This window comes from Eumetopias jubatus, unplaced genomic scaffold (assembly GCF_037043125.1).
Source record: "Eumetopias jubatus isolate StellerSeaLion01/CBP00866 unplaced genomic scaffold, mEumJub1_p1.0 scaffold_14, whole genome shotgun sequence".
Taxonomy (NCBI): Eukaryota; Metazoa; Chordata; class Mammalia; order Carnivora; family Otariidae; genus Eumetopias; species Eumetopias jubatus.
This window is the reverse complement of record NW_028274820.1, coordinates 10,506,044-10,532,093: the sequence shown is the minus strand read 5'-3', so window position 1 is coordinate 10,532,093 and position 26,050 is coordinate 10,506,044. Positions and strand designations below refer to the sequence as shown.

The following is a 26,050-nucleotide window of genomic DNA, read 5'->3' as shown; positions in this document are numbered from 1 at the left end:
TCTCCACCAAATATGCCTCGCTTTAAGGTTCAGGTAGACAAAGTCAGTTAATTCTAGATTTGAGGTCTTCTGCTGTCCATGAGACCTTAAAGCAATTATAGAACCCATGTAGTCTTGCTTTTCTTCTCTGTAAAACAGGATGATGTTACCCAGGCTGCAGTGGGGACTGTGAGGAATAAACACGACAGTGTGAGTGTGGAGAATACAGAAGACAGTAAGTGTGAGTGAGTGTGTGTGCTGCCATTGCCCCCAACATGGAGAAGCTGCTTTATAATTTATCTACTCAACATGTTAAAATGTGAAAGTTTGTGTACTTCTGCTTTCTTATCTTTTGCCTTTAGTATAAAAAAGGAAACTCTCCAGAGGAAAATAAAGCACAGTTCAGGATTGTTGCTTCAATAACCTTATGAAAGATGTTGACTTGTCCAAGTTTTCTCCATGACAGAGAGAACAGAAAGAAGTATCTCTGAGCCAGGTTGAGTCTGCGTCACTGAAAATAAAGAGGTGAACATCTTGACAATTAATTGAAGTAAAGAATTTTCTTTATTGTGGTTTGGTGATACTGCGCTAATTTAGAAACCGTGGATGCTGGTTTATGGCAGAGTTTTTTTGTTCAAGTCTCTGGTCGCAGACTCCACATGGTTGATGTTGCTATTTACTGCTGCAGCCTGCTTTTAGTCTATTCTTGGAGGGTCTTTTTCACATGGGAGGTGATACTGATCCGAGTACAAAATCTGGAGAAACATGTGGCCAATTTTCTGTGTGGATCCTTAGCTGAGGTTTGAAAAGGTATAGCTTTGAGCTCATCTGACTAGGACATCTAACAGTGTGAGGCAAGAAAGTGTCTGTCAGGAAAAGGGGAGTCCTGGGCACCCCTAGCCCCAGTGGAATGAGGGTAGGGAAGGGCTGATGAGCTGTGCCTTCTTGGAGAAAGGAGAACTGGTGAAGCTGCCTTCACGTCTTCCCAGGTTTCCACTTCTGAAAACTTCTGGTTGTGAGAGAGAAATCAAGAGCTGGGTCAGTGAGAGGAGAGTCATTGAGAAGCATCCCATCCTACAGTGTTGGGAGAGAAGACTTGGTTTAGAGAAGTCTTTGCACTGACTTCAATGAGGAGTCCTGGGGTCAGGGCCAGCCCTTTGCTTGTTCTAGAGGAAGACTGAGTTTGGGGTATGGGAAAGAAGATTTCTCCTGGTGTGTAAAATGTCTCATGTAGGGGATGCTGGGCAGGAGAATGGGAATAAATGAATAAGCATTCTGAAGAATGCAGTTAGTTCATGGAATTACAGATGATGCAGATTATGTGCTCAAAACCACTGCATCTTATGTGAATACATCAGGCCAGATCCTGACCAAATGCACATAGATCTACACACATGGAGCTGCCAGCAGCCAACAGCAACTAACATTTCAGTTCTCTATGCATATTGGTTGGCTGTACAAGGAGGGGTTTCTTCTTTGCTTCCTTCCAGTTCTAGCATCCTGACACTGCGTGCAGTTTAGTATAAAACCCTGCTTGAAAGCTAGTCTTGCCCAACAATAGATTTTCGGGGGGGGGGGGAGGGAGAGTATTTCCACCCTTTGCATTTGTAATTACAATGTTTGTTTTGTGTGTTCGTGGTGCAGACACAGGATGGTGCCCAGACATGTGTGAGTGTCCCTAACTGTGTATACGGTAGGTGGGGAAAGTGTGTAAGCCAGAGGCCAAGAACACCTGTCATAGGGTACCTGCTAGGGTGTCTCTACCAGATCCTTTCTGAACATACTGTTCGCACAGACACAAAAGGGCCAGTGAGCCGGGGCTGGTGCTGGATATGCCCAGTACGCCTGCTGGGTGTAGGAAGGATGGGGCCGGCGGTAACAAGAATCAATATATATTTACGGCGGGGGCGGGGGCGGGGGGTGCGCGGAGGCTGCAGGGCGGGGCAGCGCTAATGAGAGCAAGCCCGGCTTGTGGTTGGTTCGGGAAGTCTGGTACCCACAGAGGAGCAGGCAGGGAGGGAGGGGATGCGGGCGGGAGGATAAAGCGATGAAGTGTGCTGCGTTGCCGCGCACCAGGCGCCGTTGTGGGAGCCAGAATACGGTGCGTCTCTGACCGAGCCGGCCCAGTCCTCGCGCGTACACTCCCCGAGCAGCGCGCGCCGCTCGCCGTGGCCCTGGCGGTGGCTGCCGCTCGCCGCGAGCCCCCGGAGCGCTGCGAGAGCGGGTGGGCGCCCGGGTCCCCCGGCAGGTGCCCGGCGCGCCATGCAGGGCACGTGCGCCCCCCGGCTCTAACCTGCGCGCTGACTGGAGCATGATCTGTGCCCAGGCCGGGGCTGCCAAGGTAAGCGAGCGCCGTGCGGGGACTCTGCCTGCCGCCCCTTCCCCCGCCCTTCTCTGGGCGGCTTCCCCGCCGCTCCCGAGGCCCCGGCAGCGCCCTCCCTCCCCTGGGCCCGGGATCCACCCTCCTCCCCACCCTCTCGCTTCTCCCGCGAGGTTCAATTGTCAGCCTGGGACGTGCCGCCGCCAGGGCCGGGCAGGCAGCCCGGGTGGCGACCCCGGCTCGGGTACAGCAGGCACACCGGGCCCTCCTGCGGGGCACCGAGAGAAACAAAGAAGCCCCCAAACGGGTTCGTGGCGCCTCCCCCGCCCCCCCGGCGCCCTCCCAGTGGCGAGGAGGTGTCAGGGGAGGGGGCGGAGAGACCTACGTAATCCCCCTTCCCAGCCCACACCCACCCCTTGTGAACCAAGGCTCTGGATTTGGGTTTTGCCTTGGGCTGCCTTTTCGACAATTGCGTCCCATGCAATGCCGTGGTTAGCCGAGCGAGCCCACAGCCCCGCGCGAGCTCGCTAGTGCTCTCAGGGGGCGCGTGGCAGGTCGGGGCCATGCTCCCCTGGGTGGTGGCAGGCTGGGAGGATGCGCGGTGTGGGTGCTTCTCCCAGCACCTCCCTGTCCCCGGCCGGCTGCACCGCTCAGCCGGGCCTGCCACCTGAGTTTTAGCGGGAGCAGCCCGTCTTGTCGCCTACCGTATTGCGACCTGCACGCAGGCGGGGAGGGAGCCGCTGGGAAAAACGCGTCCGGTCCATTTTTAGCTGGAGGTGCGCTTCCTTCTACCCCTACATTCCCGGGCCGTGACAATGCAGCAAAATCCGAGGGCTCCAACAATGTGGCCCCTCCATCCCCCGCTCCGCCAGTGCCTTGTGATTGCTCTGCCGTGTTGACGTCCCGGCCACTTGGCGGATTTGCCGAGTGTGGGTGCGTGGTCTGTCTCTCTGTCTTGCACACAGAGACCATAACTTCCCTGCCCAATTTGAGCGCGCGTGTGTGTGTATGGGGTGGGGGGGGGGGCGCTGGCAGGGACACAGGCTGCAGAGATGCCCGGCTTCCTGTAGTTCCGGGCACAGAGCGCCCCAGTCTGCATTGAGCTGACACCGGAGAGCATGTGGGGATTTTCCTAGTTGCTGAAGATATTTGACGTTGCTATAGTTTTGTGCTTACTTCTCTTGGGATCTGCAGTGGTGCAATTCTCCCCTTGTTTTTATTTTTTTCTCTTTGTAAAGATAACAAGGCTGTGTTCAGCAGAAATGGATACAGGAGGAACAGCATAGTTCAAAGACTAAGGGAGGCATCTTCTCTCTTTTCCTGGGATTTAAACGCGATTTAGGAGGGCAGATGCCCTACCTGAAAAGGCCAGACCTTAAAGACCCAGGCAGTGTCGTGGTCCAAGGCGTCTCAAAAGAGGTGGCCAGATCTGCGTTTCTCATCAGCGGACTCGCTCCGGCTTTGGCTATTACGGTAATTCGTTCTAGATCGGGGATTCATTTTGAAAATGTGTGTTTTCCACTAAGAAGGGATTAGAGTCCAAATGCCTACCCTGGTATGAATGTGTGTGCCTGCTTGGTGGAGCAAAAGAGTGTGGCAGAATTCCCTGTTGCCCCTTCCCTCTGTTTGCAGCCTCCTCTGGAATGTGGCATTGGAAAAAACGTAGCACTATTTTAGTTCCTAGACCTACAGGCAAATGGAACTTTAGAGTGTTTCATTTAATAAACCATGTTCTGACTAATTCTGGAATCCCAGTCTAGGGCAGCTTAGCAGCTTTGTGGAATGACAGTTCTTTTTGTCTCAGGTAGTTATTTCACGAAGGCAAATTGCCTAAGTTTGTTTAGATAGTGACATTATTGACTTGGTAGGGAGACCACATTCTGAGCTGGAACAGCCTATTCATGCATCAGTACAGAGGGACTGCAGCTCCTGTGATTTGTGTGCCCGTACCGTCATTTGCTTCCCTTCGCACTTCTGGCTTTTAAAGACGGATGTTTTAAAAGATCATTTAAGCTTTACTTTCTGTGATGCTTGCATCAGATATGATTATCAATATAGGAAGTACTAAGAAAACAGATGTGATTATGGAAGGACAAGCCTCTGCCATCTCCCCTCCTTATCAGTAAAGTGAGGAAGTTGGACTGGCTGATTTCCATGGTTCCTTCCAGTTCTAGGATTGTGTGATAATGGTAGAGGAGTAAGAAAACTTACCCAGTTTAGTAAGGCCAATAATTCTAGCCCAAATTATGCAAGCAAACCAGGGACAGATTATAGAATTTGTGGTTTATTTTTACACCTTGCAATTTGTTTTAACCCCGGTATCTGCATTTTCCTCTAAATGAAAATAGCCAATGACTCAAACAGGTCAAATTTTTTTGTTTGTTTTTGCTCACTAGAGCAAAAGATTTGGTAGGGTCTGGGGTACCTAGGAGAATATTTGGTAACAGATTTCCTCTTTATTTGTGGATTAGTTATTTATTACAGCCCCATCTTTTGTAGATAATCGACAATATAGCTTATTTCCAATGATTGATTTTTTTGTTTTGTTTTTAAAGAAAGACTCTAAGTGGCTGTTTCATCGGCAATTGGCAACAGCGTCTGACTTACTTTCCCTGATAGAATTTGATATTGTTCACAAAACTTGCTAGCACTGATGCTTATTATAGAAATGAGGCGACAATTACTTGAAACAGGCAAGCAAAGCATTTTCGTGTGCTTGTAGTAATTTTTACAGTTTAGGAATGGTTGGGGTATTTGATCATTGATTTATGCTTACCTACTCAATTTTCCGCTGTAGTGTGCTCATCTGTTTTAAAGTTACAATTAAAATAACATCCTCGCCTAAGGCTACGTGCCAGGCACAATGAAGCACTCCCTCTCTTGTTTCCATAGCCTTCTCCTTCATACCGCTCAGGCAGCTCTTACCATATCGCAGTTACGTGAGGTGTGAAGAAAGGGCCACAACCCCCTTGTCTTGAACGTGCTACGAGCACGTTGAGGACAAGGACATTGTTCAATTCATCTCTCATCTCTCCAGCACATTGCACTTTGCCCGGGACAGGGGTATGTTCTCAGGAATGTTGATTGAGTGCATTTCAGGTCATAGAAATGCCCTCTACCCATTTAGGCCAGAGGTAGGTGGGAATTCTTCCCTTCGTGAGTCAGATGGGCAGATCAGAGGGGTGATGTAAGCCTCTGAGGGAACAGGTGAGCCAGGACTCAAATCCAGGCCCCAGAGAAAGGTTCCCCCGACTCTCAGTGAGAAATCAGGTAGTTGCAAGTCCAGATACTGCACGCTTGGGTTCTTTCTTACTTGAAAAACCTGGATTATCCTTTGACAAAATTGATCTGATCGCTGCTTGGTTCTGTCTTGCTGTGGCCTTAGAAGGGAATTTATTCAGCCCCAGCACTCCAGCCCGCAATTAGACGGTGAAGGTGAGCCCCCCTTTGCCACTTCCTCTCCAAGGCTGGTTTCCACCACCCACAGCTTGCTCGGATGATGATGGACTTGTCTAGGGAATGCCCCTGACTGACAGTCATTTGTTGGAATCACATTGAACCTCTGTGAGCTGTGCTTCTGAAATGAGCCAGCAGCTAGACCAGAGACAACCATCATTGCTGGGTCAGCCCACCCTGACTGAGTCTCCTCACAGGCGGATTTCTATGCCAACAGGTGTGACTTACAGACAGACCCCTTGCTTCCATTCCATCACCTTCTTAATTTTTCATTCTGAAAAGCAGGAAGGGTTACCATTAGGAAACCAGGAAGTTCAAATCCATGTGCCTTACTGTAAGGCCGCCCTGAGCTTGTTTGCCATTCATGGACTTTTAGAGAAAACAGTGTGGAATGTTCCATGTGGCTTTTTTTCAAGTCACTTTTCCTCTCTGAGGTTTAGTTTCCTCTTCTTTAAAAAGTAGGGAGTTGAACCAGGTAATCCCAAAGGCCATAGGGTTGTTTCTGTTGGTTTATTCAATTGAATTAGAGGGAGAAAAAGATTAGTATTAATTATAATTATATTAATATTTACATTTATTTATAAATTTAACTTTGCAGTGTATATACTAAAAATACTTAAGGCTATGTGTGTTAGCCTCTGGGTTATCTAATAATCATTTTAGGCCCTCTGTTAACAATATTGTCGTAAGTAGCTATAACAGTTCTCTCTTGTTTGTAAAATTAGATTTATTGTATTAAAGGAAATGATCTGTGGCATTTCTGTTCCTAGTGAGGGGGGCAGTGGTGAAAAGGTGGACGATCCCCAACTCCTGTATAAAACGTTTGTAAATTTATGGTTTGATAGTCAGTGTTCCAGGACCTGTAGTAAAATGTTTTTATTCTCACCATGGAGTGTGTTTCACAGTTGAGTAATCCTGGTGGTCAGAAGTGTTCCCTGGGATTCATCTAACAATGTTCCCATTTCCTTCTGGTCCCTCATTTTGCTCTTATTTATTTACTTATTTACTTACTGTTTTGTGTTTCTGCCCCTTTTTGGGCTTGGCCGACCTATAACACATACGGGGCTGCTAACACTGCCCATCCACCCTTACCCTGCCCCACTAGATGCAGGAGTCAGAGCCTCATAACCTTCCACCTGTCTGAACCCTTTCTACCTTCTTCATAAACGGTACTTCTCAAGGTAAGAGACAATGAGGCTTAGAGGCAGACCAGCTCATCTGATGATTTTGTTGGACGTGAACATGGACTTTCTGACCACTGGGTATTTGTCTTTAAAGCCTCCTTAAAACACTTTAGGAAAAAAAGCAGTAGATAGGTGATTTATATGCCCCATACCATAATGTTTGGATGTATGGGTATCTACTGGTAAGTGGTTGTCATGTTCTGTGACATGAGCATGGTAGGGAAAATGATAAGTAGTCCGTGCAGGATGACAATAATGTCACTGTTTATCGGCAAGTATCACAAAGACCACTAAGCCCCCAGGTCACTAGAGAAAAACATCTGGATTTCCATAGCAACAAGGGATGTGCACTGTTCACATTATTAGTTGAGAACCCATGCTCTTCCTGATTGTATTGGCCCAAAGCTTGATGTACACAGAGGATTGATAAATAAAGATATAGTGTACAGACAGGCTCTTCTGGTATTATCCAGCATCTATTGCCTTGCAGTATTTTGGGGGAGAATTCAGTGCATGGAACTTAAGCTGGTGTATGGGGCGGGGGGGCGCTGGAAAAGGACGCCATCTGTGCCCATAATGACGAATGCCATCATGGAAACTTCACTCGGGGTCCCTTTTATATATTTAGTGGAGCAGATTTTCCCTTTCACACTTTCTAGATCTATTTGTATTGAACAGATGTCAGGGAAATATCATGTGTGTGGAAGGGAAAAAAAGAAGACCAAAATTCACATCCATGGCCAGCGATTGTGATTCAATCACTTTGTCCTTAAATTGACACTCATTTAACTTGCACAAATGTTCCCTGCTTTTGCTTTCGGGGTTTAAGTTGCAGCAGTTTGAGAAACAGAAATCTCAGTCCTGAAATTCAGAGATTCAGGTTAAGGGGAGACTAGGGTTGAGCACATTACACCTTGCTCGCTTGCTGTCAGTAGCGAGCAGAGCTGATGGAACCCGGCAGCCATCCACCACGGTCCTTCCTGCAACACGCTGACCAGCTGGAAAACCACAGGACATGATCGATAGATTTTTTACCCTTAAAAGGACTTCTCTTTCTTTACTGTTCCTTCTTACAGAACACACCTGGACAAAGTTGTCTACCCTGGCTTTCTTTAGTCTCCCTGTCTAAGCCTGTGAAAACATATTTTATTGTGTAACATTTGATTGAGACTAACAAGATGTTTAACGTATCTGCAAGTTATGAGGAAAATAAAACAAATACTGGATGGCCTTGTAGCCTGAGACCAGAATACTGTCAGGTCATTTGCGGTGCCCTGTGTGTTCCTGCTTCATCTCTACGTCCACCTCTCAGAGCACCCAGCCAAGCTCTGGTTCCCACCGTTCCTTCCCACTGTCCCCATGATGGTCACTGGTGGTCTCTACTCATCCAGTACCAGGTCAGCGTTCCATCTGAGTGCTGCTGATCACGCACTGGGGTCCACTTTCCCTGCCTTGAGCCCTTTGCTTCCAGGACACCAGATTGTCCCGGCTTCCAGCTCTATCCCTGGATCGCTTTGTTAGGCTCTCTTGATGGCCCCTGACGTCTTATCCCCACATGATGGAATCCTTTAGCCCCTACATGATGGCTTGGCTCTCACGTCTCTTCTTACCTTATATTCCTGCCTTTGGTCTCAATGCCGCTTTCATGCCGATGATCTCAAGCGTATCTCAGTGGTCCTGACTCACTCCTAGAATGCCACCACCAGCATCTCCCCGAATGCCATGCAATCTGAAATTTATATATGCAAAACACAGCCCCCAATTTTCACTCCTCAGAGCTGCTTCCCCTTCGGAGTTCTCCATCTGTGTAAAGGGACACCTCTGTTCTTCCTGTTGCTCAGGCCAAATGCCTTCGATCCCCTGGCTTCTCTCTGTCATCTAATCTAGCTTTCTGCAAATGGCTCTCCCTTCTTCTCACCCCCTCTGGCCAGCATGACCAGCCTTATCTCAGCCACCATAATTTCTCACCTTCTGCACTGATGCCCACCCAGTCTCCTTGCATCCCTTGCCCATCTGCCATCTGCTCTTTGTACAGCAGGCCAAATGATCATTCATTCATTCACCAAATATTGACTAACTGTCTGCTATGTGTCAGGCATTATTTTAGGTGTTGGCATGCAGCATAAATACAACACAGAGCAGTCAGAAATCTCTGTTATTTCTTTGCCCACAATCTTCCGATGGCTCCATCCCTCTCAGAATGAAATCCAGACTTCTTATTTGGCCTACAGGCTCTGCATAACTGGGCCTCCCACTCCCACCTCACCTGACCGGTGTCCCCAGCCTCCTGTTCTTCCTCAGCCATGCCACGCCCACTCTCATCTCACATGCTGTTCCCTTGACCTGGAAGGGATGTGTGTGAAGGGGAAGGGGCGGCGTTTGCCAGATACCTGCAACTTTGCCCTACGGTTAATGACATATCACTCCTTCAGAAAGGCTTTCCCTGACCACCCATGTACACTGCCTTCTCTTCCATCTCCCTGCTTTCTTTTTCTTCACATCACTTAGCACCACTCGATTTGTGATATATTTACTTCCTTACGTGTCTATTGTCTGTCTCCCATTCTGACTTGTTAACTCATTGGAGCAGGAGCTTGTTTATTTGCCCAGTGCCTGGAAAGGTGCCTGGAACATAGTAGCCACACTCTTTTATTTTTTAACTTAATTTAAATTCCGTTAATTAACATATAGTGTATTATTAGTTTCAGAGGTAGAGTTCAGTGATTCTTCAGTTGTGTATAACACCCAGTGCTCATTACATCACATGCCCTCCTTAATGCCCATCATCCAGTTACCCCATCCCCTTAACCCACTTCCCCTCCAGCAACCCTTGTTTATTTCCTGTAGTTCGTCACCCTCTCTGAGTTCATCTGATTTTATTTTTCCCTCCCTTCCTCTTAAATTCTCTGTTTTGTTTCTTAAATTCCACATAAGAGCAAAATCATATGATAATTATCTTTCTCTGATTGACTTATTTCACTTAGCATAATTCCCTCTAGTTCCATCCATGTTGTTGCAAATGGCAAGATCTCATTTTTTTTTTGATGGCTGAGTAATATTCCATCGTAGATGTATACCACATCTTCTTTATCCATTCATCTGTCGATGGACATCTGGGCTCTTTCCATAGTTTGGCTATTGTGGACATTGCTGCTATAAACATTGGGGTGCGTGTGCCCCTTCGGATCCCTACATTGGTATCTTTGTGGTAAATACCTGGTAGTATAATTGCTGGGTCGTAGGGTAACTCTATTTTTAATGTGTTGAGGAACCTCCATACTGTTTTCCAGAGGGGTTGCACCAGCTTGCATTCCCACCAACAGTGTAGGAGGGTTCCCCTTTCTCTGCATCCCCGCCGACATCTGTCGTTTCCTGACTTGTTAATTTTAGCCATTCTGACGGGTGTGAGGTGGTGTCTCATTGTGGTTTTGATTTATATTTCCCTGATGCCAAGTGATGTTGAGCATTTTTTCATGTGTCTGTTGAGTAGCCACACTCTTTACGGAATAAAATCTTTTCGGAATCTGTTGGGTTAGAGTTTGGATGGTATTTTCAGGTCTCTGGATCCTCCAAGAATACTCTTTTTCTTTCCCATAAATGATTCCCCCCACTCCACAAGGTGAGGGTTGGGCTCTTCATTACTGCCTGGGCATTTTGTTGGTACTGAATCTCTGTGTCATTTACCCTGGCTGGCATTATCCCACAGTTAAAGCTCGAGCTTGTCTTTGTTTCCTCCTCACCACCAGGCAAGTAGCAGTCGGTCATTCCATTATTGTTGAATTTGAATAAGTTATTTGTTGTTGTGAGGACTAGATAAAACTCTCTGCCCTCCGGTCTCTGCCTCCTCTGGTCCACACTGATTCTTGTCATCTTGAATGTGAGCATGTCATTCCTGTGTTCAAAACCGTCAGGAGACGGTTATTAATTATTATATTTATTATTTATAATTATAATATTTATAATATATTATATATAATAATTTTTATATTTATTTATATATATTTATATTTATATTATATATTTATATATTGTATATTTATTTATAATTTATATATATTATATATTACATATATATTTTTATATTTATGTATATTTTATATTTATTTATAATTTATAATATATATAATATAATAATTATAATATTTATAATTATTATATTATATATTAATAATTATTAATTATTTATTAATGCACAATAAAGAGCCCACTCCCCAGGCTGGCCTTGCAGGTCTGTGGGTGGTAGCCAGCCATGTCCCAGGATGTCCCGTTGACCTCTGCTGCAGACAAATGGACCTTCTTTTCATTTCTCCAAACATGCATTTTCCTGTAATTATGTACTTTCTTCCTTACACTGTGTTCTACGCTTAGTTTCCTTAGCCCTCTCTAAATTTACCCATTTTTAAGATCTAGCTTAACTCTTATATCCTGAGTTTCCCAGTTGATAGGATTCTCCCTGCACTGACTTCCCATGCAATAAGGATCACTGTATGATCACTATTAACTCTCCTGCCTTTCAGCCTCCCTACAAAATGACAGGCTCCCCAAGGTTAAGGACTGTGTCACATTTATCTTACTATCCTAAAAACACTTGTCCTGGTATCTGCCATTGCAGGTATGTCTCTGAATGTGAAATGAATGAGTGCCCCAAGGAAAAACCTGAGTTGAGAAGGTCTGTATTTTACTGCTTCTAGAATAGCGTTATGCACAATGTATGCATCCATGAAATGCATATCATAACGGTAAGTGAAAAATTGGAAGAGGTGAACTCCACAAGGACAGAAATTTCTGTCCTGCTTTTTTCATTGATTTTCCTAAGTGCCAAGAATAGTGCCCAGGAAGAGAACTCACTATTTAAAGACTGCATGCAGTTTATAGCTGGACCATATCTTAAATTTTTAATATCCTTGCATATAAATGAGCAAGCCCGAGGACTGGAGAGACTTTCCCAAGATCACGCAGTTAAGACATGGAACCTGTCTTCTCCCTGCTGTCCAGCCCAGCCACAAGCAGAAGAATGCCTGATAGCTTTCCCCAAAGGGATGCTCTCAGTATTACTTTCTTACCAATATCTGAGTGACTTCCTTCTTCAGAAGAAACCTGACTTTTTAGATCTTCTGAAAGAAGCAATAGGGAAGAAATTGAGGAATTTCAAAGGACTCAGAGCCCAGGAAATAGGAAACAACATTTATATGTTCCCATGCTGCTTGTGTGGTGCATTCATTTTTGGAAATGCCTGAGAAGATATGGCCCCTTGGCGCTGGTGGGCCATGCTTGGGGACTTGGCTTAAACCTGGTGTCTACTTGAAAGAACGAGGCTGTCAGTGTTTCTTAGAACCTCTCTGATGGCATATTAATTCACAATGAAGTCATCTGGTTCCATTTCACCAGGGAATTTTATTGACAGCGCTGTTCTCTATCTTCATGACAACTTTGAGTAGCAAGCTAGTACAATTTTTGATGAAATATTTCTCACAAGAACTTTGCAAACATTCTCCATCCTTTTGTTGCAAGCAAGTAAAATGCATCTGTCTTGGAAACATACATTCAGATCCTGGTGTGACATCCTTGGGAAAATAGCTGAAAGTCACCAATTGCTATTTTCAGCTTTTTTCCCAGGAGAGAGGAAAAATATCACTATAGATATACTGAAGAGGCTTTAAGCTTCTAATGAAAAATTTGACCTAGGGACTATTAGATCACAAACCAAAATAAAAATACATACCTATGTACAGATAATATAGAAATACGTATAAAATATATAAGTACATGTATATAATCTTTTAAAATTCTGGTTCATTATTTACAAGTAATTTTCAAATGTTTTATTCACCTAGAAGACATTTCTTGAGTTTCTATTATATAACAAGTATTTGTTTGTTTGTGTGTAGGATTTTAACACCTAGACAAAAATCTGCTTGAAGTTCAAGGCAAAAATGTGCAAAAAAAATACAGCAGAATAAAATCCCTGCAGTGGAGAAACATTTAGTTTGAGAAAGCAAATTGAAAAGTTGTGTCTTTTAAGAGTGATTTTTTTTAAGAGTTTTAATTTTTAATTAATCTTTACACCCACTGCGGAGCTTGAACTCATAACCCTGAGATTAAGAGTCATATACTCCACCGACTGAACCAGGCACCCCAAGGGTGATTGTTCTATTTTCACACTGCTGATGGAGCATCTGTTATATACCAGACGCTGGGCTGGGGGCTAGGTTACCCTGGTGAATGGATATGCAGCCAAAGTCCTTGTCTTCACGGAGCTAAGAGTGAGGCCCACAAGTTTACGATCTTGCTTTTGAGAATATACTCACAGTTTGGTCATTAAACAGAACATCGCCGTGTCAGTGGTTGAGAAATCACTGTGCTATTCTTAGTTAAACCTAATTTTACCAAATCGAATGCTCCTGTCATTGATCTTAGGCACCCTAGGGCCAAAGCACTGGATCTGTTACTTGAGAGCCCACTGCTGTGGGATCATGTTTCCTCATGACTCAAAACTTTGCCACAAAAGGTACTTTTCCCCAGTGATCCAGAGAATCTTCTGGAGCAAGAAGTATTCTTTTATCTAAATATTTTATATAGACTTCAGTGAACAGCTCTGTCAGGGGATATTCTGTAGCTCAGACTGGCTACGGGCTCAGGACCCACAGGCTTCCAGGACCAGGTGAAGTGAACGGCCTGGTTTGGCGCACATTGTTAGCAAGTGGACAAGGCCTGCGATGGAGACCACACTGGACCCTGGGCCTCAGGCTGCCGGGAGTGAGGAAGGGAGGCAAGAGGACAGCAGGCCAGATTCTCCTCTCCAGAGGTCGGCTCCTGCTCTGGGTTAAATGGCGTTTATCATGCTAACCTAGGGTGTTTTTTTTTTTTTAGTTCCTAGAGAAAGTATTGAATGAACCATTTCAGCCATACAGAGAAAGTTACGGGGTTCAAATCTAAACCCAAGCTGTGGGAGTAAAGGGGGAGGGTAGGAATTAAGTGTCAGAAGTGTCACACTTCAAGAGAAAGGAAAGGAAGGTCAGTCTGGGGTCATGACCCCTCCCTTTTTCAAGTCTTCACTGGTCTCAATTGAATAATGTAATCGATGCACAATTTTTATAAAAACATTAAAAACTTTGCGGTAGGAATTTTTTCTTAATTGTAAGAACTCTTGCCTTTGAAATTTCATTTCAGAAGCAAAGCAGAGTGAATGGCTTTGTTTTTACATTTAGCACATCTTGGTATGAATTTGCAGATGGCTTTTGAGGGATCCAGATATTTTATTTTTCAAATCTATTTTTTTCCAAGTGCCATTAGCAGGTGGAACTCATGACTTCCGGTATTTTTCAGGCAATGAGCTCAGTGAGGTTTGAAAATTAGCTAAGCCGTTTATAGATTCATAGAATGCTGGCTGGGGAAGGCACCTAAGCCATGTCCCACTGCACCCTCTCACGTTCCCCACAGTGAGACAGCCGTCTCCCAGGGTCACAGCCCCTGCATTTGTGAGACCTAGGATGATAAACTGTCTCTGGGCTCCTGGCTTGACGCTTTGCAGCACCATTTGCTGGCTCCTTTTAGGGCTGGGCAGGAAGCTTGCACATCCTTGGAGTCCAGGCAAATAATGGGTTTTCAGGGTTGGGGGAGGGGGGGCAGTTAATTGCAGGCAGGGGACTGTGAGCCAGGGCCTGTGCTGGTGGCTACTTGGTTTCAAGCCAATTGCTGACACATGTGAACGTGTTGCTAGTTCTTCCGATTTATCTAAGAAAACCAAAGACTGAATATTGAAGAGAATTTTAGGTTTTAAGATTTTTTTTCATTCATTCCATTTAACGATATGGCAGTACTCAGTGGGCCGGGCCAGGCATAACTGTAAGCCTCCAATTTGCAACTTTTGCTCTAGAAAAACTGTGCTTTGAGATTTCTAGGATGGAAAGAAAGGACCATGATCATGGCTTCAAATAACTAAAATCTGAAATGTAGCAAAGAAACTTGCTCTGAGTTCAGAATGAGAACTAGTCCAGCAGAGGATTTTGATTCAGTAGTGATAAGTATTTTCTGTTACTCAGAATTACTTGAGAGCAGTGAGGCATCAGTGTGCCAGGGTCCCACTGAGCAGGGGCACTGGGCCCTTTGTTGGGATGCTGGGTAAAGGCTTGGGGTCCTGCACCTTCCATTGCCCCCTCCATGATAAGCTGTAAGGCTGCCATGTAACCTGGTTTTGCCGTAATCCTGTGAGCTTCCTACTGCCCCAATGTACCATGGGAGAAGGGCCAAAGCTTACAGGGTGAATCTATATACAGTTGACCCTTGAACGGCATGGGGGTGAGGGGTGCCAACCCTCCATGCAGTTGAAAATCCAAGTAGAACGTTTGACTCTTCAAAAAACTTAAGCACTAATAGCCTACTGTTGACCAGAGGCCTTACCAAGAACGCAGTCGATTAACACATATTTTGTATATTATTTGTATTACATACTGTATTCTTACAACAAAGTAAGCTAGAGAAAAGAAAATGTTATTAAGAAAATCATGAGTGAAAATACGTTGCCAGTACTGTACTGTATCTATTGAAAAAAATCCACGTATAAGGACCCACGCCGTTCCAAGCCGTGTTGTTCGGGGGTCAACAGAATAGTTTGTTCTCGCTTTCTTTTTTTGAATAAAACCCCATCAGCTTGACTCCTTCTTCCACTGAGGGATTACTTCTTGTCTTCCTCTCTAACGACTGTTTTCTCCTGTCTGTAAAGCATTGTGCAAGGCTTCCTCACCACTAGGAAGATTCCTCTTTTCTTGATTTTTGCTTATACCACCTTAAGAATTTTATTTTTAAAATACAACATGTATATATCATTATGCAAGGGCCTGCAAACTGGGGCCGGCCTGCCTCCTGTTTTTGTAGTTTTATTGGAACATAGTCACACCCGTAATTTGCATGTGATCTATGGCTGCTTTCGAGCTATGGTGACAGGAGAGTAATTAAGGCAGAGAGAGACCATGAGGCCAGCAAACCTAAATTTTTTACTAACTGACCCTTTAAGAAAAAGGTTCCTGACCCTTGATTATATCAAGAAAGACGACTTGAAAACAAAACCGTGTATAAAGAATAAAATAATAATCACCTGTAATGCAATGGCGGAGTGTAAGAACATTGTTATCTTAATGCATTTCCTCTGGGCATATGTGCGATGCTGAAATCACACCATAAATACACATTCATGTGCATGTAATAGTGTATCAGATTCATTCTCTTGCCATACAGTTTTTGATGTTTATATGTGTTATTTTAATTGACTGTATAATAATCTATATACCATTCTGTGCCTATGTATCTATTATGCATTGATTTTTATTGTGGCACTTTGCTGTATGCTTTACATATAAAATTTTATTTAATCCTTCTAAACTTATGTAGGAAATATTACTAACTCCATTTTACAGATGGGAACACTGAGATGTAAAGTGTTTCTGTGACTTGACCAGCTCACACAGCCTCTCTCTGTCCTAGCCTCTCTGACACCCCACCCTGCATTTTCAGCTATTCACCTATTACTGGGCACTGAACTTAAATTTACCTTTTTTGTTCATTTGTTTAGCGAGGGAGGGTCTAAGAAGTATTGCTTTGATGAATATCAACGTATACAAATCATTGACTGAATTTCTCATCATTTCCTTAGAAATGGCTCCCCAAAGCAGAACAGATCAATCAGAAAAGTACATTGTGGTTTCCTAATAGGCTGAAGAGTTGCTTTTGGAAAAGTTGTAACAACCTATACCATACAATAATGTTCTGTGAGCGTGCTCGGTACTGAGTGCTATGATTTAGCCTTCCTGTTTTTGCCCTTTCATCAACGGAGGGGGGATACTGGAGGCTGACTCTTTGCAGGGAGTTGTGGTTAAGTGACTTCTCTGACAGTGACTTCTGGGAAGGATGTTTTCTGGACAAAAAAAGACAGGCTCACCTGCCACAAGTCTTTGCCTTTCCACTTCTTCCAGCTTCTTGTGACCAAGGATGGGAAGCTGCAGGCTAAGAATGGCAGGAAAACGGAAAGGTGGCCTGGGGGCCGGGTCCCTGGGGGCACTATTTGGGAAAAATACCCCTATATAGTGAAGCATCTGTTGGTAGTGTTCTGATATGCAGGCAGAGGCAAGCCCATCCAGTGCCGTTTCTTCCGCTTGCCAGTGAAAACACAAAGGGAGGTGAAGCTCTGATTCTGCAAATTCTCTGTGCCCGTGTTTTGCCAACACCCTCTCCCTAGGTAAGGTCTTGGTCTCTTTCCAATTTGTATGAAGTCTTTATATATTAGAGACATTAACTCTATCATATATGATGTGGTTATAATGGGTGTTTTAATTTTATTTGCGATGATCTATTGGTTAAGGTGGTGATCTTTAGAGGTCTCCATCAAAAGGTACAGTTTGTCTTCAGAGTTAGTAATAGGGACAAATTCCTTCTCCCAATAACCTGGCACTTCATTCTTTTATCATCCAATGACTCTTTCCCTGGATCCATTATTACATTGGGGAGTGCAAATTGGTGACTTTACCGTGATATAATTCCTTCCACATTTATTAGTTGTCATTCTTCTGTGAAAAAGAGCTTTCTTCTGTTTTCTGTTCTTCTTTGGGGAAGAGAGGAATCACTCTGTTCTCATAAATTTTTATTTACTCTCTGTGATACATTTATTTATAGTCATTTTTTTATGCTCAAATTAACCCAGTTTTGGCCAGTGGGAGCCTTTCATGATATTTCTACCACAAGAAATGGAATGCTTATATTTCTTTGTAATTTCCTGCCCTTCTTCCTTCTCCCTCCTTCCACCCATAGCTCCCCCCTCCCTCCCTTTTTTCTCTCTCATTGGAGTGGGAGGTGTTCATAACATTGGCTAAAACCAGAGCTGTATTAAGTAAAAATGGTAAGAGGAAGTTTTCTTATCTTATTCTTGTCCTTAATTAAAATGGATTTAGTTTTTCACTATTAATGGTATAGGCTGGGGGCTCCTGGGTGGCTCAGTCGTTAAGCATCTGCCTTTGGCTCAGGTCATGATCCCGGGGTCCTGGGATCGAGCCCCGCATCGGGCTCCCTGCTCAGCGGGAAGCCTGCTTCTCTCCCTCTCCTGCTCCCCCTGCTTGTGTTCCCTCTCTCGCTGTGTCTCTCTCTGTCAAATGAATAAATAAAATCTTTAAAAAATAAAATAAATCCAAAACCTCTCTTGAAAAAAAAAAAGAAAATAAACAAATGGTATAGGCCGTTTATTTTAGTTAAAAAAAGGAAGTTAGTGTTCCTCTATTCCTAGTTTAGAATGTGTTTTGATCATGTTGTAAACACAGAATTTGGGGGAATTTACAAAGGTTAACCAGTGCATTTTCTCCTTTGACCTAATGAAATGATCCATTGCATTACTATATTTCCTAATAGTTAAATATTTGTATTGTCTTCAAATTCACCCAACCTGAACATTGTTTATTATTTTTTTAGTTCTGTGTTGATTCAGTATGCTTAGTTTTATATATATACATGTAATAATATCTTTATTTAAAGCTAAATATAAACTGTATATGAATGTGTTTATATATAACTCTATGTATAAATGAAGGAATGAGATTAGTCTACATTTTTATTATGCTATGTATTTGAAATTTGCAAAAATTAATTAGGAAACTGTTGTTTTAGTCCTCCCGAAAATGAATATGATGTTAGGATTTTTAGTCCCTGGAATTCGGACAGGATTTACTTGGAAAATCTCCTTGGGCTTTATGCCTTTTTCAGGCAATATGATAAATTAACTCATTAATTTCATGGTTATTGGTCTGTTTAGAGTTTCTACTTCTACTTGAGACAAATAATTTTTTTCCTAGAAAGTTTTCTATTTGCCTAAATTGAAATTACTAATTTTTTGTAAATTTTTAATTGCATCCTAACCTATGGTCTTACTTTTTGTTTTTTATTTCATATTTTCCCTCCCCTGGTTCCCTCTTTTCCTATCTCCCTCTGTTCCTCCCTTCCTTTTCAAAATCAGATTGGTTAGAAATTTGTTTATTTTATTTTACTTTTTAACCCAAGAACTAGAGCTAATATTTACTTTATTTATCACTTTCATATATCTAATGTTGTTATTGATGTGTCTATTTTTTGTTGCATACATTTTGTTTTATTAATTGCTAGTTTTCTTTAATCACAAGAGTAATATAGAAACATAACAAAACCAAAAAAAATTGAAAAAATATAAAATGGAAACTAGAAGTTGTCCCTTTCTGCCCACCTGTGTTACTCCCCAAAGACAGATGTGTCTATTCTTACTAATACCTTCTTTGTGAGTGTCTTTTGCTTTTCTCTTTATGCTGTCTTGGATAAAAAGCTAATTTTATTTATTTCCATCTTGTGATGTTAGTAATTCTACACCAGTCATCCTTTCCTGCTGAGCCCAGATTTGGATTCAGGATTTTCTCAACACCAAGCCATACGTTGTCACATGTAGGAGAGAAGGTGCTGCTGTTTTGGCCTTTGGAAAATGCAGTTGGCTACTAGACCTCTCTAACAGATTCACATTTACCCAGATTGTGGTCTTTTATAGCACAGGTTTCCCATTCACAAATTTTAAGACTAAATTTATTCGTACTTAAACATGAATGTAATGAGTTTCTCATTCATAGATTTGGGTGAAAAAATCTATGTTTTATTAAGTTTTATGGGATTATTTTCTGATGCTTTCACTGTATGGGGCATTTTTTTCCCTCTTACTTTTATAAGTAGTGTTTTGACTGTAATTATCATGTTTGTGTAATGTCTTGATACATTATTTTGTGATCGCCTGTCTTTGAGAATCATGGAGAAGTCTGAGGAGAGCCTAAATTTAAATTCTTTGTAGAAAATCTGTATGGAATTAGAGCATTTTTACCAGGATGTCTAGGTAAGTAGGCTTTTGTTGCTGTTGTTGTTTTTATTGGACCTTACTAGAAACACAACAGACTCTTTTTATTTGCACATGCAGCACAGGAAAATCATCACCTGTTCTATTTGTGTGTATTCGTTCTGTTCCTTTGTCATTGTATTTGTCTCAGGAGTTTTGTTATAGGCTATTTATCTACCAGTATCTCCTCTCTCTTTTTTACTTACTCATAAACTCTGACTTAATTTTGGAATGGTCCCATCTTAAAAGTTCTGTTTCCCAATCTGCCTTGCACGTAGAGGTAGTCATACAATGTATTTGAGCCCAGTGAGATGTATGTCTAAGTCACTGGGTGGGACTTCTGGGAAACCTCTTTAAGGGGGGCTGACTCACCTGGCATGTCACATTTGCCCTTACTCTTCCTCCATGTTTAATCTGGAATGTGGGTGTGATGACTGGTGTGTCAGCAGCCATATTGTGAGTTGGAGAAGAAAGCCACACACTAAAGCTGGTAGAAGAAGGCCTAAAAATAAGTCCAGGTCCCTGGTAGGGTAGCTGCCCGACCAGCCCAGAAATGTCATCTCTGGACTTCTGTCACAGGAAAGAAAGCAAACGTGTCTCTTAGCTAAGCCACCATTAATGACTTGTTTCTTTTTTCCATCAGTGTCTTTGAACCAAATACCTCTCTGATAAACAAACGCCTCTTTCATAAAGATGAACTATCTGTCTACAGCTATCATCTTCTCACACATCACTCTGTCTTTGACCCTTCCTTTTGTATTCTTAGAGAACTTTTTATTGCTTTTTTACACCTCTACTTTGAATTCCACTCCAAAGGAGACTTTATTTCTGTTATTGCCTTTTAATTCTTCTTGATCTAGTCCCCAATTTGAGCCATATCTTTTTTTTAATTTCAACTTAACATTTCGTCCAGTTTAAGAGGGTATTTAAGTGTCTTCTGAAATGGTTTCTTAAGTTCTTTTTTACCTCACCTGTCATGTGGGTTCACAAAGCCTTTTGTGCATTTATGACAGTTATTTGGAATGCAAAATAGATCCAGTTTAGGCTTTTCTACTATTTACTTTGCCACCTCTCGAAGTATGCTTTTCCCTGAATCCCCACGTGTCTGCATATTACATATTTTTTCTTTTCAGTTTATTCATCTTTGGACGGCTGATGTTTTCCAGGGGCACATAGTCTCCTGTCTGTTCTCCTGGGTTCTGTGTGTGTTCTGCCAGAATCAGAGGGTCCCGGGATTAACTGGAGGCAAGGTGACACACCTGGCTGCAGTCAGATTTTAATGCCTCCCGGGCATTTAGCTACTGGGGTTTATCTAGCTTCCCAGTTGTTGTATGTGTTTCTGTGATCACTGAATGGAAATTGGCTTCTGGATCACAATAGAAGGGGATGAGCTTGTAAGACTCTTCCTCTCCATTCCCAAGGGAGGCTGATTCCAATCCACTCCTGCTTTCTGCAAAGTTACCCTCTGAACAGATCACGGTTTTGCAATCCAGCCCATCCACACCGCAGCTAAGAAAGATTTCTTCCAGGGAGCGGAAAATATTGATCGGCATTATCAATTCCCGGGGCTGTGCTTTGGGAGCATTACCATCAGTGGAAGTCGACTCACACCTGTTTTGGTGGTGGCCCAATCAAGCCCAGGATTTTCCAGACCTCAGTCTGAGCCCACTGAGACTTAAAGGCATTTCATCTGAGAAATTCTTTTATTGCTTCAACTTTAATATGTATAAAGCCAAACTGATGACTTCTTGTGGTAATGACGTTGTAATTCTCCTAGCCCTTAAGACTTGTAGTAATGCAACCTGACCCATGTCCAAGTTAACATATAGGAGTTAAGCAGCCAGACACAAGAAGTATCACTTTCTAAATACCTTTCAGTTTGTTCCAGAATTCCATCTTTTCTGTTCTCACTGCTGCCACTCTTGTGCAAGATTTAATTACTTCCTGTCTGATCAGCAAAAGAGCATTCCTGCTCATCTCCTTCACCCAGTCTCTTCTCCCCTTCCTCTCAACAAGCATATCAATTCCAGTTTCATCTTCTTTCAACAGAACCTCAGTCATGCTACTACTTTGCCGAGGAACTGGGGTCTCCTTCCTTTGATGTGTGGTATCAGGTTCAGAGACCTCCGGTAGCTGGATTCCACATTCATCTGCCCCCTATTGATTCCTACTGCTGTCAAAGATGGATACTCATCTCATTAGCAGATCTCCACACACCCATTCAGTGCTCATCCTCAGCTCTTAAAATCTTATTTATGTTGGGTTTTTTTTTTTTTTTTTTTCTGCTTGGAATGCTTTCTGCATTCTTTATCTATCGCCAATTTAGATTCTACCCCTTCCCAAAGACCAGCTCAAATCCAGTTGTCAGATTGTTCTGCCCAATACTTTTTAAAAAAAAGATTTTGACCATTATAAATTGAATAGGATTTTTATATATTTGGAAATAATGTCACTGGATTTGTATGTAACTTCTTTTATATCACTCATTTAAGTGTCTTATTTATGCTACTTCTCTAAAGAATGGCAATAAATCGACTTTATTTTTCCCAGCTACAAAAGTCAGGATAATAGTCATCTGACTTTGAGAGGTAATGTAAGAAGATGTCATTCTTTTCTGTAGTTGAAATTGTGCTGCTCATGTTGGCATAACCCAGCTGTATGGGGACCGTTGGAATGCCAGGTGAAGGTCTCATTTTATGCTTTTTACTTTCATGGCACATGTAGCCAATGGCTTAATCTCTGCTGATGATTAAATATCTCTTTACTGAAAACATGAGCTTTGTTTTGTTTCTGGTTTTTGTTTTGTTTTGGTTTCTAAAGCACAGATTACTCTAGCACTGTGGGTGAATTAATCATGAAGCACCAGGTGGATTTTCTTCTGGGAGGCAAGGAGTTGAGGGTCTTCTTGGTGGAGTTCATTTATCATGTCCTTTTCCTCACATTTCTCCTTCCTGAATTGCTGTTATAAAAGGCCTGACTTTTCTGTCTGCACATGTACTTGTCTGCGTTATGTATTTACCACTCCCCACAGAAGCTTCATTTTCCTAATCTATGTCTATAGCATTTGCTTTCAAATTGGTGTGGTTATGCCTTAGTAAATACTGCCCTCCCTCTGAGACCAAGTGACCCATTGTTAGGACCACATTTTCTGGAGTGCTTCCCATAAAACTGCTTTAGGATGAAAATAGAGTTTATTCATGGAAAAATGGTTGGGATTTTCAAGGTCAAATAAGCTGGCTCGAACAAAGAGAAACAGGTTTCTTTGTTGCAGGACTTCTCAGGGCTTTCGGCATGCAAGTTTGCGGCACAAAGCTCTAGCCGGACAGGTTGTCGGGCTGTGCACTGCGCGGCTCTGATGTGAACTGTGCCTCTTGGAAGGGTCCAGTGACAAAACCCCAGAGGGGACTTCAGCGCCATTCCAGAAGTATCTGGAGTGAGGCTCTTTTATTTTTTTAAGAATATATTTTAGAAGTAGTGTTTTTTGGGAAACACCGTGTCAAACATGGACTGTTGTCAACCCGTAATGAAGGTAAAATCGGAGGTTTGCTAGAGTTTCTCTGCCAGTTTGGCTTAAAAGTGCTCAAAGACCCCTTCTGTAGCATTATGTGTGACGAAGATGTGAGTGTTAGTCCTCATGCCCCTGGGGAGAGCATGCTGGGGGAACTCCTGTTTTCTATTTTATTAGTGCCCCGTTCTCTCTTTCAGAACACTTGGCACTTTGGCATTGCTTTAATAAGGTATTTTTCACATCACCTATGCCATTTTAGTTTGCTTTCTTTCTGTTTCCTCCTCTATTTTATTAAAATAGCTTCCTTTTTTTGGTAATTTTTCTCCTTTTTATTTTTTAAATTTTCCTTGATTTAGAAGTCTAACACACTACTTGCTGTTGTTCTTCTCCACTTGCTAGTCTTTTATTTTCTTAATCCAACTTCAGTTGAATTTTATCTTAATTGTTTTGTCTCATTAATTTTGAGGGTTTTTTTGGGGAGTAGAAAATTTTCTCCCACCCTTTTAGGTTCTCTTGGCTAGTCTAATAATTAAATTAACAGAGGACAGATTAACAGGAGAAAAACAAATTTAATTACATACATATGAGAGCCCCATAAGAGTATGAGACCCAAAGAAGTGAACAAAGGCAGCTTTTATACCCATAGACAGAGAAACAATACATTTCTGAAGAACTGTCCAGACAAAGAAATTTAGGCTTGGCTACTAATTAGTGAAAAAAGCAAGCAGAGTTTGTTTACACAGCCTTCTTGGCCCTGAATTCCCTATCTCTGGTGGTAACAATGTCTCTCTAACTCCTAGTGCCCGGAGGGCACCGTTCCATGGGAAATTGTATTATCTGCTTTCAGGGGGACGGAGGATGGCCGGTGTCCTTCTTGTACCGGCTGTTTCTCAAAGTAATGTTAATTCAAAGTAGTCCATGTGCCAAAGTGGCATATTCTGGGATGGCCTGCCCTGGACCCCATCCGTTTCATCTTTGGAAAAAGAAGTACAGTGTGGTGCTCCAGGGGCAGGTCTTGAGGTCAGAGGATGGTATTTTGCTTGCTCTTTCCACCAGCTCCTCTCTAGGTGTCTTTAGGCAAGTTGTTTAACTCCTGTCTATGCCTATTTTCTGAGCTGTAAAATGGAGTTAGTGATGAGCACTTTGAGTACTAAATCCATCTCAAGTTCTTAGCCCAGGGCCTAGGTAACAAGTGTCTAATGAAAGTTCTTCACAGCTATGTTAATATTATTGCATTTTAAGCTGTTTTGTCTCTCTTTGCTGCTAAATTTGTACTTATTTGATATTTTTGATGATTTTATTTCTTATTTTTTTCTTCCTATTCATCTCTAATCCTTGAAATTTGAGATTTTGAAATTCTTTTTTTAATTTTATCTAATCTATGTATCTCTTCATCAATTTTTTTTTTTTTTTTTTGATCTCTGTCGAATGTTGTTATTTTTATTACGGCTTCCCTTCATCTGGCTACATGGAGAGGGATGAGGCAGAGCTGAAATTAGGAGGGTCCCAGGACCAATGAGGAGAGCACAGTTTACAAGGGCTTTTTCTTTCACACCAGGGACTGCTGCCCCTCTGAAAGCTCCCGTGTCCTTTCACGTCAGTTCTCTCGAAGAATCCTACCGTGCTCTAGTCACGGATTCCTCCAGAGTGAATGCCAATTCTCCGTTCACCAGGAGCACATCTCCGTGCTGGTGTAATGCCGTTTTTCCCTTGCAGCATGCATCCACTGCAAAGAATTCTCAAATCCATCACTTCTGGTCCTTGTCATCCTTAAATTCTTTTGTCATTTTTTTGGAAGGTAGTTTCTTAAAGGTGTCATGATCAGTCAGTCTAGTCTTAGATGGTAACGACGATTCGATATATTCCGTTCAGTTTTCTCCCACAAATCAGGAGAGCCCCAGATAGTGCATGCAGTCTCTTTTGCCATTTTTCTCTTGGGTAAGGAGAAAGCTGGCTGGGCGCACGTCTGTCTGCCAGCGCTGGGTGGTGACATTTTCCGCCTCCACCCCGCACTCAAGCTTCACACCCCCTTCCCTTGTGGGGCACCCCCAGCATGACTGTGCACATGGGCCAGAAAGACCAGTAGGTGTGGATTACTGGGCCCATAGTAAGAGGAGACCCCTGAGCCTGAAGTACCTGCTGCTCTTTGCCTGAATCCACTGAGCGGAGTCCTGAGGAAACTCCTGATTCACTGGTTCACTAGGGAGCGCCACCACATCGTTTTGGAATCCAACAGAAGTCACCTGTCCGGGAATTGCCCGAAGGCAGGGCACCTTGGCCCACTGACCGCCAAACTGCTTCACTTACGGTAGGGAGTTGAGCTACACGAGGTGATTGGCTGTGCCCTTTTGGGCAGGTAGTTTCCTTAGGGTGTGTTTTTCTTGGAATGCATCCGAGAGCATTGACAATTCTCTTGGGTTTTAATATCATATGTGTGTGAGAAATTTAGAATTTAGAAAACTTACTTTGCCGTTTGTAAGGAACTGAGGAAATAAAAATCTTTGGTAACCGTAAGGAGAACTAACCACTTGAATTATGTCAGCCCCAGAGGGACCACTGCCAAACTCTAAATCATACCACAGGATTTTTTTGCCCCTGGTCCTAATTTAGTCTCTGGCCTTTTGGATGCAATTGACTACAATGTTTTATTCCTCCTGAGAAAATGCTCACAATACGTGTGCACTGGGGTCCGTCTGTCTGTATTTATCTATTGCCCTGTG

At 42.9% G+C, this 26,050-nt stretch overlaps 1 protein-coding gene across 2 annotated transcripts in view; it reads left to right on the top strand.

Annotated features, from left to right (window-relative positions):
* The first annotated feature begins 2,951 nt into the window (after window positions 1-2,951).
* The window catches only part of HECW1 (HECT, C2 and WW domain containing E3 ubiquitin protein ligase 1), a 430,092-nt gene continuing 406,993 nt past the window's right edge, over window positions 2,952-26,050 (top strand). Inside the window, exon 1 of one of the 2 annotated variants that reach the window (XM_088018231.1) lies at window positions 2,952-3,057. Coding sequence is in view for 1 of the 2 variants with exons in the window: in XM_088018230.1 (XP_087874356.1) it covers window positions 3,650-3,772 (123 nt within the window). In the remaining variant the exon portion in view is untranslated. Of the gene's footprint in view, window positions 3,058-3,649; window positions 3,773-26,050 lie in introns of those variants that run through there. The other variant, XM_088018230.1, reaches the window with a different exon arrangement.